At 36.3% G+C, this 14,814-nt stretch overlaps 1 protein-coding gene across 11 annotated transcripts in view; it reads left to right on the top strand.

Annotated features, from left to right (window-relative positions):
• The window catches only part of LOC136852948 (broad-complex core protein isoforms 1/2/3/4/5-like), an 83,772-nt gene that overhangs the window by 47,500 nt on the left and 21,458 nt on the right, over positions 1 to 14,814 (top strand). The window contains exon 6 of one of the 11 annotated variants that reach the window (XM_067127987.1): positions 9,171 to 10,924. The exons of the other annotated variants lie outside the window; for them this stretch is intronic. Coding sequence (XP_066984088.1) covers positions 9,171 to 9,391 — 221 coding nt within the window. The 3' untranslated portion in view covers positions 9,392 to 10,924. Of the gene's footprint in view, positions 1 to 9,170; positions 10,925 to 14,814 lie in introns of those variants that run through there. 11 annotated transcript variants of the gene reach the window in all.

The following is a 14,814-nucleotide window of genomic DNA, read 5'->3' as shown; positions in this document are numbered from 1 at the left end:
CACCTCATAACTTTGTGCTTAATGTAAGGAAAGTAGCCAAGATGATTCGCAAAAGAATACAGTGAACAAATTGTCACCGGCTAGCTTGACTCCCGAGGCACAAAATTGTTTGGAAGTGTCATTCATGTAGAAGCTTGTTGATGGTTTGTTGCAAATTTGAGCACTGTACTCCAGTTGTGAAAGCATTCAGTAGATGTGGTCAGGCTGTGTATAGTGCAGCCCTGCCTGCTTTTTCCTCAGAAGCCCCCAGTGATTGTTGAAGCATCGCTTCGCTGCCTGGGACGCAGGCAGCTGGGTTATAGCACTGCCTACCACTGTAGCCATAAGTTTAATAGTGAATCCTTCATCAAAGCCCATACCAAATCAATCAGGTTGCTCATCAGGTTGTTAATTATACCCAAGCCGGGCAGGAGGGAGTGAATCACAATGGGCATTATTGATTTGCCCTTAGCAGTTGTTGGCAAGAGTTGAACCCATGCCTTTGTAAATTGACTTTGATTAATGGCTGGTTTTTAGAGTCTGTCTTAGCAGCAGCAGCAGTGAGTGGAATACAAGAATTTGACGAAATATTTTGACGATGCTGAATGAGTTTCTCCACGAAGAAACAAGTGTTATTGTGGACTCGACTGACTGGGCTACGCAAGGTGTTGTCCAAGTGCCTTTGTCAGGGTGAATTTTCCGAGATTAGCCTATTAGTGGATGTTTTAATTATTTTCATATACTGTAATCCACTTAAAGAATATATTTCATATATTGACCCCACCCCAAGATTTAAGTAAATACATAAAAAGTACAACTGTTCATATCGAATGACAAATCCAGGGTACGTATGGGTGCTGCTTGATTCTCGGCAAATCATGTTGACTCGTTTTATTTCAAAGATAGAAATGCTTTTTAGATGTGTTGCATAATAATCAAGATTGAGAGAATATTTTCAACTGCTAAAAAGGCCCCACAACGTAATGCCTCCATTGTGACCTTCGCTGTCTCTTGCTCAGCCTCAGTAACACTCAACTCACCTCACAATCCAGGGAAAGTGTTCTCTCCTCGGAGGGAGCGCGACATAGCCACAGCAAATTTTACAGGTCCTAATACAGGTTACCAAAGTGCTTCGGCAGGTTAACAATAACAAGGGAGGGAGAGAATGCCGCTGATAGCTTTGGGCAAGACATAAATTTTCTTGGTGGTTTTCCCCCCCGCCATTTCTTTGACTATTTTTTCTTATTTGTATGTGTGTGGGAGGTGAACCTTCAGTTGAGTATCTCTCTCCCCCTTGTTGCCTGCCCAAGCATATGTACAGGTTTTTTATTTTCAGAGTCTATATTTCTCAGATGTGTATCATTACTGTAATTATGTTTATTGATATTTATAAAGACATATTTCTCATTGGTGTACGTAAGGCTGGCTGCAGGAAAACAAACTCCAGGCATTGAAACCTGTGATTTTATTACTGTGACTTCAACAACTTCTGGAAAGGGAGCGAACAGAAATTGTATGGGGAGGATTTAGTGACAGTTTTACAAGAGGAAGATTTGTGTTTGGAAGATTTTACATAGGTTCTTTGTTTAGGTGATCCAAGCTAACTTTTTTTTTTTTTACTGATTTTCTTTTACATTTTGTACAATTGCTGGATTTTTTCTTTTACAATTTCTTTGCCGTATATTATGTTTAATCATACATTTGTATGTGTTGTTAGTAATGTTTAGTGACATGACTTTCATGGGATACCTTTATCTTCCACTAGGGACATTGTCAACATCACCCGTAAATAATTTGTCTGTTTATGTCGATATTTGGCATTTTGCTCAATGTTTTTTGTATACAGCTTCTAGTTAGTTATTCTGTTAGCAGAAAAAAAGGCTACACATACTTTCATTGTAGATACAAACAGACATGATGAACTGCTGAGGGACTGTTTTGCCTGGGGAGATGTTAACTTGTCATACAAGAATCAATTTGAAACATAGCAATGGTGCTCTTATATCGGACAAGTTGTAAGAGGCTGTAAAAACTGGAAGGAGTGAACCTCCTAACCTTGAGAAGTATCAGGAAGTTCGAAGAGAGTCACAGTAGTGTGAAATCACAGAGTTCAAAGGGAAAATTGGAGAACTGCTGCTGCAGCCTGCCCAAAGAAAGCTGGCTATCCATAGTACAAACTGATTTAACACTGTGCTACAAGCTTAGCTCCATGCAATTGCTACATTTTGACCTCTTTATTTTTTGATGCGATGGATGCTGATATGTTGGCATTTTGAGTTTCAAGAGCTTAAATGGTTTTCAGTGTAACTAGACTAGAAGTGTCAGGGGACAAGTACAGTACTGATGGAGGTCAAACACAAGGCCTGTGCTATTTTTATTCAGGGATAACGTGGCACGCTGTGTCACAAAACTCTAGTTTGGACTCCTCCTCCCCCTTGCTCCAAAGGCAATAAGGGCTCTAGAATTAGATCAAGTGACTTGTAGTTTCATATGCTATATTTCAGATATTTTTTGGCTGATTTTTTTTTTTAAATTGCTAAATGTCAATTTCAGCATCTGTCTTGACGCATGTACAAATTTTTTGTCATAATGTTAGTTTTAACAATATTGGATGTTTTATGTGAATATAGATTTAGTTACATGTCTTCAGTGTCTCGAGTTTTGCAAGCATCTGATGTACCGACCGACCCCCCCAGCTCACCGTTCCATGCCGGCCTCTCCTTCCGAAGCTCTGCCACTTGTACTAGCATTTCGTGCTGTGTTTGATCAGCTTGGCATTCGATTTCGGTTTGCGAATGGAATGTTTGACTTTGAAGTAATGTAAAAGAAGGTCCTTTAAATTTTTGACAAAATTGCCTTCAGGACGAAAAAATTGAAACCAAACTGAATGCCAAGGTGATCAATATTTTACCTCATTCGTCACATCGCTCTGTCCTGAAAGGAAGAGTGAGAGAGATTATTGTAGCCGATGCCAGTACTACCAAGCTCATCAAAGGCATTGTAATTGGTTCAAGTAATGACAATTGATTCTGTGGATACCAGTATGACTGTGCAAATTTTGAAGGATGGGCTGGTTTTGGTGGTGAGCAGGGACTGTGAGAAGTAATGTAATGTAGTGAAAGACATTTTGATGTGATATATTTCTTATTTATTAATGAATTTAGATGTGTCTTTCTTGAGCCAAAGGCTTCTAAGGAATTTGTGCCAAGGAATAATACCCAATTTTTTTTGTACCTGAACCTAAATGCCCTTTTTATTTTCATATTGTGGCCATGCCAAACTACTACTGTTACACTCAAGGTAAAGCCACTAATTACCACAATGTTATTGTTGTAAACTTTTACATAGATAAAAAAGCTTCAGTTTGCTGATTTGTGAGGTAAAGATCTTTATTGATGTTTAGAGGAATAACATCATTATATTTAAAATTCTTTAATAAAGACAATCACTAAAATATTTGGACTTTGAAAGTCGTTGAAATTCAGAATTAACAGCAACTGAAAATTGATTTGTTTCGGTTCCAAGGTCTTCATTTTGTCGAGTGGCAATCCAGTGGTTTGCCTTGAGTCTTATTCCTTTCCTGCATCTTCTGGAAAATGTCATAGTTCTTCCTTTTACCAAGTGGTTGGTCATAGGCAAAGTTTGACTGGACAAAGGTTGGGTGTAGTCGGTAAGACGGATGACCATGTTTATAGTCTGGCCTGACTACAAGATGGACCTGCTTGTCATTCATAGAGATTGTCAGTATGGGTGACAACATGGGTGTTTAGAACTCAGTCATTCATTCATTCATAGAGGGATGCTCTGAAAAGGGTTAAATTTTCACTGGTTTTTTAAGGTTTTTAAAAGATGTAATTTGGCATAAGAAATATTTGAGCTCTAGCAAAAAATGTTGTCACTGTATTGTGCAAGTTGCCAATTGACCAACCAGATGAAACATAGGGAGAATACTGTGGTGGTCATTAGGTCTTTGAAAATAATCCAACTACTTTTAACTTACCATCTTGCTTAGTCTCTCATTGATAATTCTCGTAATTTATCTTTCCAAATATTTGCATCTGCTTTATAGATGATTAAGTTTAAATCACTTTAAGGAGTTGGAAGGATTAAAAATGTCTTGCATTTTGCAATAAGAAGAAAAGGGAACATTTTAAAGTCAATTGCTCTTGATAGCTCTGTTGTAACAAATTTTGTACTTGTACTGGCTTCAGGAAAGGCTAACCCTCTTTTCAAGTTTATCCCCTTGTGGTTTAGTCCTTTGAACAAACTTTGGTTGGATAAAAAACATGCAAAAATCTAATGGAATTACATCACAGTATAATCCCTGTGTTTTTATCTTCTTCTTGTGTGTCCCTTAGTGATAGGTGCTCAATACTAGATCAAAATGTGTGTAGGAATCTCCAGAAGTAGGCCTACGAACTAAGTCTTAAAAGGCTTCCAAAATTTGTATGATCATTTGACTCGTGTTGAGCATTAATGTGTTTTTGTCTTCCTTCTCGACGAGTGAATAGGGCCCATAAAGAGTTATTATACAGTACTGTAAATATATTTTTGTCAGACATTCATATCATATTTGTAACAGAAAATTTGTAATATTGAAAGTATATTCAGAAATTTTGATAACAGTGAGTACAAGACCCAAAAATGTTTAAGCCTAGCAGGTTTTGATTTTGGACAGACTTTTTAAAAAGAGTGCGTTGAAATGCGCCTGTGCACGTCTGGTTAGTAAGCAGACAGTAGTATGTCTCTGATACAGCCATGTAATTCTTTCCTTTTCTTTTACAAAAGCTATTTGCAAGGTCCCCCCGTACGGCTGCGACCATGAATGAAATTGCTGGCAGCCGTGACTCGGGGACACGACTCAAAAAATGCGAATAGTGATATATAAAGTTATGGCGCATCAGAGAGAGACCACTGTTGGTGCCCGACTAATTGTCGTGTACACGGAAACACACTTTTGTAAGCAGCAATTTTTGTAGACCCCAGTTTGCTAACGTCGAGGAATCCCTGGTATATATATTTGCAGTATATATATATATGCTCCCGTTTCCCCTTAACTAACTATCAGACTGTAATTTTTTTTTTTTAAATTTCCAGCCCTCCCTACCATAACCCCCCAACCCCTCGAACCCTCAGCAGATGCTTGCTGTGTACTCAGGCCCCGCGGTCATTGCAGGGAGCTCTCAGACTCATCAATAATAAACAGTGTCACAGTGCAAATATGCTTTTTTATTCTTACCATTTTCATGAAGAACTCTGAGCCTGGCAAAAGAGGTATGATATCAGTAAAATGTGTACCGTCACATTTAGATTGAAAGTTAGTTTAGTCCTTTTAAGGTTGTAAGCATTAGGCGTAGGAAGCTTGGCAACAGCTATGCTGTATGCTCTTAATTTTATATTCAGGTTGGCTACCGAGGAAATGTAGGTACAGTATTAGGTGAAAAGGCAATATCACTGGATGAAATTGTGATTTTATTTTATTCTTTAGGGTCATGTGCACCTGAATGCCTCCTACTGCTGTTTGGCAACACAATGCAGTACTGTGTGTGGCAGTTGACAGATTGAGTAACACAAGTTTTATTGCAGTACAAGTACTTCAAACTTTTTATAGTCGTACATATACTTTACTTGATTTAGATATTCTTGACATCAAGTTTGGGATACGAAACTTGCTTGCTGATGTTTTTTAGACCTTTTAATTTAATAATGGAAGTTGGGAATCGCCTAAATTGTCAAAACAAACAATCACATGTTGTTGGCAAGCTGGTGGGTGACGAGAAAGCAAGAAAGAAGTAATTCATTGCCAAACAGTGTTGCTATAGACTTTATGCCTCCACTCTTTAATACACCCTATCGTGTAGTTGCAAATGTAATGCAATATGCAGCGTAGCAAGGCCTTAATTATTGCATCATTTTACTAATGTATTCACTAACTACAAAGAGGAGTTTCCTGGGCCCTTGATTTTATGAATCCATTTTGCCTGCACTGCCAGAGAATGCAATCTTGTATCAGTATTTCATAACTTATTCATGTGCATAACATTTCAGTCAGCTGTATACAAGGGTTTGCAAGAAGTAAATAAACCACGTAACGGGGTGTTCATATTGTTTGTTTATTGCTGGTACTGCACAAGTTGTTTTGATAGCAATAGGGTTGGTAAATCGTGTAGTAATAATGTTGATGATATAAGTTAATTGACAACTTGAGAAGTATACAGGTATAGTATGTGTTTATATTTAACAAGAAGACTTTGGATAATGAGATCCTGAATAGTAATTAGAATAAATATAAATATTATTTGAACAAAAAAATATAGAAATATATTTGGATATCCCAGGACTGTGAAATTTAACACAGGTAGAAGAGAAAGCAGTAATAAAAAACTTGCTGATTAAGATTCCACAGAAGTGGGTACCCATGGTCAACTTAATGTACGTAATCATACGGATTAGGCAACAGAATTATTAGATAAGGTGGTAAACTGTAACTGAATAGATTTCTCATAAGTATATAAAAAAAAGAAAAATACTGTACACCAGAAAATAATATAGAAAGATGAATTGACAAATACATTACGTATATCCATACATAAGCAGTATTCAAGAAACCTCAGGAAATTGAAACTATGGTACATGTACCTGAGTAGCAGTGCAGTCTGGCGAAATGATGACCAACCACATATGTAGCGCTGCTGAGAAGGTAGTCCCATAGTTCTGTAGCGAAGGGAGTCGAGAGATTTTTGGTACTAGTCAGTGGGACAACATGTCTTTGCAGTCAGGATAATAATTTTATGCAAAAACTAAAACACACAACATCTGCAACAAGTAAAGCTTAAGATCTGAGAAACTTGAATTAAAGTGAGGTAGAAGTTGAATCGGCAGAAACAACATGACCACTTGAAGAACTGTTGCTTCTTTTGGGGCACAGTTTCTAACCAGTACTGTGATTTTGCTGATTAGAGACATCACTCTTCTCTAGCTATTCTAATTCAGTACTTTGTTGTGACTGCAGAACTCATTGGTACAAGGTATTACATTTCCCCCTACATTAATAAAAAGAACAAAAAAATCCCACCATTAAGGCTGCCTGCCCAAGTTCAGTGTTCCTCTGAGCAAAACATGAATGTTGGAGACTTTACGGTGGAAGGGGCTGGGAAGGACATGGTTCTCTTCTTTTAAAACTCCCTCATTGCCTAGGGAGATTATGATGAATTCCTGTACAGTACCTATATTAGGTTATTATTACAAGACCCATGGGAAAATTTATTCTGAGTGCCTTAAGTTGGAAAAAATTTATTCTTTGTAGTGAAGCTGTACTAGATATTTCCAAGATGCTCAGAAAATTGAAAACTGATGAATATAGCAGAGTTTTGAACATTACTCAAAGGAAACTAAAACTGTACGGTAATGAAATGTTGCAAAAGTACCATTGGAAATATTAAAAATGTATGTGAATGGAGAAAGAATAAAAGAAAAGTTGAGAGAATGGAATCACAAAGTGTTTGGTTGACTGTTTGAACTGAAATTGAAAATGAAGTGTCTGTAAATGAATTCATATGTAATACAGAGACTGTTTATGCTTATGAGCAGCCTTGGGTACTAGATAATCACATAAACTGAAAAAATTTCAGGTTTTATATCTTAATTATATTTCATGATGGAAGATCATTTCTGCATCCTTACTCATCTTTTAAAGCAATGATTCTAGCATTGTGGGAAAGATGATCATTAAAAAGGTGTTGGATTTTGAACATAATTTTTGAACAGTCGATTCTGTCTGCATTGATATTGACGGGTTTGCAATGGAAGTCATGACATACCCTTAGAGAAACCTTCATGTTGGGACCATTCTCAGTGTAGAATACAACTAACTTATTTTCTTCACATATAAAAGAATTGTAATTATGCCTGTCATGATTAATTAGGGATGATTCATGGGATTCTCATGTCCTAACAGTATCTAACCCGTAATTGGGCCAGATGGGAAGCTAAACATTAAATCTTGATCAATGGTGGTGATACTCTCCATGGTCCTTACACCATTTAACAAAATTTTTAGCTACAATCATGATTATTTTAGTGGTGGAAAGTTTTCTTCCCTCTTTAGAATCAGTTCAAGGGGTCCTTTTACCTTCCTCTGGGAGGTCGGTTGGTTATCATGGATGGGGAAAGAGTTGACAATATTTTTTATTATAGTACAGAGTGAAGAAAATGATGGTTGAGTGAATCTCTCTATGAAGTTTTGATTGAAATGCATTGTCATCCTAGCATTGCACATATGTTGCATAATGACTGAAAACATTACTGCAGTATCAGTAAAAACATCTTTAATAGTTTTTGCTTATGCATATTTTGTTCGAAAAATTTATCATGGAGTTCATTTAATATCTCTTCCCCAACAGTACTTTCATAAACTGTAGTCGAACCACAGGCTTTTTATTCTGTCTTGTGACTAATTTGTAGACATTGACAAAGTCATATTGTCTAGATTATCTTTTTTCTTTGAAAGTACAGTATCCCCAAATTTACTGACGAGGGTGACCAGGTAACGAAAACGAACATCCTAGTTGTTTTGAAGGTTTGCAAAGACTCTGCAAGGTATCCCTTTAATTTGCTAAGACCTCAGCTTCAGTGTTCAATTGTAGTGTAATGGTAATGATTATAGTTGTGGCTATTTTATTTTATGCTTGTTATTTTATTGTTTTGCTTTATTGTTGTCTTTATTGATTTATTGCTGTTTTTCCCATTTTTTAATATTTAGGTCCTGTTCCTGTTAATCTAGTCTGCTTCCCTTTTTGTTTCTGTTTTTTTTTTTTTTTTCTGCTTGCCAACTTAAGACAGTAAAATTACATAATTAAAGTTTCAAAGAGCACATCTTTAGCCGCAGTGTTCCAAGGAGAACCAGATTTTGTGAATGCTAAAATATAAATGATTTTAGTTGTTGTAGAATGAGTTAAGTTTTGCTTCAGGTACAGTACTAAGTAAATATTAACTCTTTTAGTTTTTTTTTTTTATTATTATTATTTTGGAGGACACAGCTTTTCTGAATGTTCTGTAACCCTTGGCTGGGTATGTTGCATGTTTAAATAATGAACGAAAAGAACTTCACAGGAAAAGACCTGAAGGTTAAGGTAATTGGATGATGTGTGTGTGTGAGGAGTGGTCGACTAAGGGCGGTGGTCTTGTTGCAGGTACCCAGCTGACGGTGAAAGTTGGTCGGCCGCGCTACGCTGGCCCCCGCGACTGCCCCCACTGCGGCAAGCGCTACTCCACCATAGCTGCACTAAAATACCACGTTGGCCTGGTCCATAGTGTCTCCGACCAGGTGCCTTGTTTTTATTGCCCTCAATGGTTTGACATAAGAACTGATCTCAAGAAGCACCTTGAGGTGGCCCATAACGAGCACTCGTAACGGTAACGTAAAGGCGGCTGCAGCCTTGCTCAGTGGGGGCACGCCGGCCAGCACGTCCGGCACGGTGGCGGGAATCTCTTGTTGTTGTTATTAACATCCCATTCCTTCGCACTTTTTCCCAGATCTGTCGTCTTCCACCACACACACCATACTTTCCGATCTCTTTGTAATTATTTGCTTTCCTGGTGAACGTTGCGGACCTCTCGTTCCCATCCTTCGTGGTGTGATCACCAAGTATTTCTCCATCAAGGATGTTGCTGGATTTGTTGGCTGTCCTCCGTACCCTCAGCTTGTTGCAGTTTCTTCTCCATGCCGCCATGTGCGTCTTCATCATCATCATCATTTCCCTGCATTTTAGTCTCCGACCTCTGCCTCCTTAGCACTCTACGCCATTCACATCTCATTGGTCCATTCTTGAATGTAACTGCTTGTATATTCTTCACATTTGTAGTTTTAACATCTTCATGGTTACTCAGGACATTTGGTAGCATTGAATCTTCATCCCTTGTCTTCACTGCATATCTTTTGTAAAGGAAATTATGTAGAGCTTTCTTGTAGGAGCCAAATTATCATCTTCCGTATTGTGGTGTTTAGTGCAGTGTGCATACTCGGTAACTGGAGCATTGAGATTAAGAAACTGGAGGGACTCTTGGTATGTATTTTCCTCTTCATCTGGGACTCTTATGAAACATCAGTAGGATGAGGTTGTTGATTGGGATTTGTGTAAATGTTTATGACTGAAGTGTACAAAAGATCTCTGAAGTATTTTGAGAAATTCATTTCGAGTACAGTAGTCTGTAGTCATTTTTTAGTCATACTTTAGTGTTGCTTGTTATTGTACTTAATTTTTCACTGCAAGTATTATCCCTTGTGATTGCAAACAGTCGAAGGTAAGGCTTTGGGGAAATGGTAACAGATCAGTATTTAAAAAAGTACTGTATTAAAAACTATTTACCGTACAGAGATTAGAAGTTCAGCAAAAATCTAATGTAAAATTCAGAACACCATTATTCATAGAGTATTTATGACCTTACATTGCATAGGCTATTGTTTAATTTGTTGGTAAGAATAGGTTAGAAAGTTCGTTGGTATCAGTATGACATGAATATTAGCTGTTTTAGGGTGGATAGCCAGATTATTGTCAAGCCTCTTAAATTGACCTTTATGAAATTGTCATGAAAATGTAAAAACTAGTAACATTTAGGTTTTTATATTTTTGTAATCAGTAATGCGTAGAAACCTTATTTTGATAGGTAGACAGAGAATATTAAATTCATTCGTGATCTAGAAGTCTCGTAGAAGGGTGAAAAATTTTATTTTTATATTTTCACATTCATAAGAAAAGTATGTTAAGTCTTCCTTAATTCTGTCTGTATTTTTCCCAGGTTAATTTGGAAGACAGAAAAAACTACAAAGTGAACAGTACAAAGTCAGGGATACAGAAAAAGCTACAAAGTGAACAGTACAAAGTCAGGGATACTATTGGTACCCATAAAGCAGAATCTAGTAAACTGGAAGGCTTCAAGGGTTAGTCAACTGTTTTTAACAACAGGGAGTGCATGTTAATGAAACCAGCTTCGATAATTTTGATAGGCCGAGGACTTGTATATTTTAAAAATTTGTCATCACAGATCAGTGATTGTCAAATATTTTTATGACATTGTTGTAAAAAGTTTGCTGTATTTGGGTAACGTTCTAAGGTAAATGGGGCATGAAAAGTCTGGTAACAGTTTGACGGGAAATTCACATTTCAAACATGGTCTCAGTTTTGCTCATTTCTGGATTACTGTAAGGGATGAATGAGCTATTTAGAACATCTGGTGTTTGCTGCAAATTTGTGCTGTTTTGGGAAATGGCTTACCGGGATAGAAAAATATTAGAAGTGGATTTTAGAGTAGATGATTCAAATAGATTTCCCGCAGGGAAAGGGACTGTAAACCAAGTGAAAGACCAGCAGGTTTGGATGTAATTCTTGGGATTTCTTGAAGGCTAAGATCAATGTTGAAAATTTATGCCAAATGTTACACTGTAATGTGCTTTTCTGTCATGTAGCAGTTATAAAAATCCATTGTTACAGCACCCCAAGACTGGTACTGTGTATAAAAGTCCTGTTGAACATCATCAGTAGGAAAATGGAATGTGTTGGCTGTTGAAACATTTTAACAAGAAGAATTACATTTTTCAAATTAAAAGAATTACAATTATCTAATGGCTACTTGTATTAAAGTCTTTTAGATTACAAGGAAAGTCTGTAACAGTTTTAGGCTAAAAGAATATTGAACTGCATCAGTTAGGAAGATCTTGTTTGTGTAGGAACAAAATTAGAAGTGTCTGGTCCTGAAATCAAAATTTTAACAAACAATATTTAGGATATTGTGTTAGTTCTCAGAAATCTTGTAGGGGTAGGCAACACAACCAATTTAGAAAGACAGTGCCTTCAAAAATCAATAATCAGTTTGTTTCAGGCAATAGGCATGAAAGTACTTCCAGTGGGTATCACTTGGTTAAGAAATGAACTCTTGTTCTCAACCAGCAAATTTTGACTATGGCTTGGCTGTCATCTCTGAAGTAGGCTAGGTTGGTGGGAGTCAGGAAAGGGCGGGATGGATGCTGGTTATGATTTGCTGATCTAATTTTTTTTCCATCACGGGGAAGGGAAATTTGGCCGGTTCTGAAGCACTTCCTCAGTTCTTGTTTCTCAGTTTGTGAGAAATCTTTCCCTGAAAGATTTACCTGACAGAACTTCTCAGTTAATCATCACTTTGATGCATAGATAGAAGCTTGGCTCAGTCACTGATCGTGATGCTTTAAAAATGACAGAGATAAAAGATATGGAAGCCGAACTTACAGTAAATAACATTAACCTAGGTATTCCCTATTTCTCAAGTAGTTATATGGGTTGATATATTGCCAAATAAAGTTATTATTTATATGTACAGTAATAGGTACATTTGTAGAGAATTCTGTAAAATTGAGGCATCGTGAAAAAGTGGTAATTTTTGCTTTGTTTTTATTTTATAGTGCGATTTTTTCAAAGTAATTTTTTTATATATAATTTATATTTTCATAGGATACATGTGGAAAGCTTAAGATGGTACCTTATATTAAAGTGTTATCGAATTATTCAGCTTTATTGAAGAATGTTGCCTTGATTACTGTGTAGGTTTTCACATTCTAAACCTTTAAAACTTTCAAGGAAATATGGAGTCTCTCTCTCTCTCTCTCTCTCTCTCTCTCTCTCTCTCTCTCTCTCTCTCTCTCTCTCTCTCTCTCTCTCTCTCTCTCTCTCTCTCTAGCCAGGTCAGTTGGGGTCTCCACTTTTTGTAACGTGAAGATTTACAAACCTTGGAACTTTTATTAGAAAAAAGAATTCTCTTTTTTTAAGAAAGAATTTTAAAATTTCTAGATGTGATGGTAAATAAGGAAGATTGGGAATTTCAGGTTCAGCTGAGACTAAATATTTTTAGTTATGAGTTTTTCTTATTGATGATGGTGTTAAAATTAAACTTTTTTCAGTGTCGAGTTAAATTGTTTATAATGTCACTTGGGTTGTAAGTTTTAGCAGTTTTCAAGGTGAATCTTCTCTGGTAAAGGGGACAGAATTGCAGATGAATAAACAAAGTACTTTTATATTAAATAAATAGAAATGGCTGTGCAGTTCCCTTACTCAATTATTAGTTGTAGGAATCTCAGTTTGAATACAGTAAAAATTTTGGTACCAAGACCACATGATTGTCATTTGTTTATCTCTTGAGAAAATCAAATATTATTGACTAAAACTGATTGTAGTACACTTCTACAGTGAGTGCAAGAGATATTACAAATAAATTTAGTTTTTAAATAATATCTTGAATTGTATTTATAGTCTTCAGTGAAAGCAGAAAATAACAATAATATCCCATATGGGGAACGTATTTCAAAGAACACGAAGATCAATTAGCTTAAAGATTCCTGTGAAATATGAAGATTAAGAAGTACTCCAACTTTTTACATGAGACACAGAGAAACGTACCAGCATTTTTATTTTTTGCTCAAAAGATTTTTGATGATTTATTTGTTTTATACAAGACAACATTAGGCTGGTTAACTTTTTAATATTTCTGAATGATAATAAAGTTTGGGTTAACCAAATCTTGAAATGAATTTGGGCAAAAGAAAACTGAAGAATACAAAGTACTGGAAAATATGATATCCTCACGTCCAATATCGTAGGTTCCTGTAGTAGGGCTTTTTAGCGTTCTCTCATCGCTACTTTGGCTAACATTGTAACAGTAAGGTTATTAGGTTAGTCTTTGCTCAAAAGATTCAGTCCATTCATTTTTCATGGTAGCACCGGGAAACTGATATTTAGGCATTAGCTGTTGATGTTGCTGATAGTGTAACATAGCTTATCTTAAATACAAATATTTAGAATAACTTTTTGTGATCTGGTGGTTTACTATTATCCTTATGTGTAGCTCATCACAGGTTTATTTATTTATTTTAAGCCAGAGGGCAAGGTGCTTTTAGTGATTCTACTTAGCTTTGCATTATGGTAATCCCCCTATCCCCCCCAGAAAGCAAAGGAAAATTGCATTTCAACTACTAAAGGACGCAATAAACCTGACACATGAACTGAGTGAAGCACATAAATAAAAAGCAAAGAACATATATAAAGAAGACATCCATTGCTTACCAGTAGATGGAAATAAATAATTGTCCTATGAGTCTTCCAGGGACTGAATCTCCAACTATTAAGTGCTTGGATTTGTTGATTCTGTAGGTATTAAACATCATTTAGGATGAGGAGGTACTCACTACAATATACTAGATTGGTTAAACAGCAGGCAAAATGACACCTGTTGAGAAAAGAATGTAATTAAGATCACAGAGTATATGTTTCGGAAGGATTATAATTGTTTTAGTTCACCATGACAATTCAGTGGTCAGAAATATTGCCTCTGATTGAGTCCTTTTAAGGAGGGGAACAACGGTGATCACATCAAACTCAAGGATATTATTCCAAAAGATGGCCAGTATGGAGCTTATAGCAAAGTTGAAATAACGAGTGCTAAGTGACAGTTTAGCCTGTAAAACAACAATTAAAAGTACCTTGCAGTATATTCTCGTTTACTGATTGATAAATGTCACTTACCTGATGTTTAAGTCATGACGTATGAATGCATCTTGTCATGTTTTTCTGTTAAGATTACATTTTTTCTTGATAAGAATATGTAGTATATACTGTAGAAATATTTTAGATACTGTTTTCCAAGCTAGTTTTTCTTTTTACTTAATTGAATCTCTGTTGTGCTCCTTGCACTTTGCATCAGTTCGTAAATTTTTATGTCAATTTGGTATGTATGTAGTACTATTGACTGTCTTTGGGACATCAGATGTCTGTGCTACACAAGAAACGTAAGACTGAATGTGTGTGTGTGTGC

This window comes from Macrobrachium rosenbergii, chromosome 26 (assembly GCF_040412425.1).
Source record: "Macrobrachium rosenbergii isolate ZJJX-2024 chromosome 26, ASM4041242v1, whole genome shotgun sequence".
Lineage (NCBI taxonomy): Eukaryota > Metazoa > Arthropoda > Malacostraca > Decapoda > Palaemonidae > Macrobrachium > Macrobrachium rosenbergii.
This window is presented reverse-complemented; position numbering and strand designations above follow the sequence as displayed.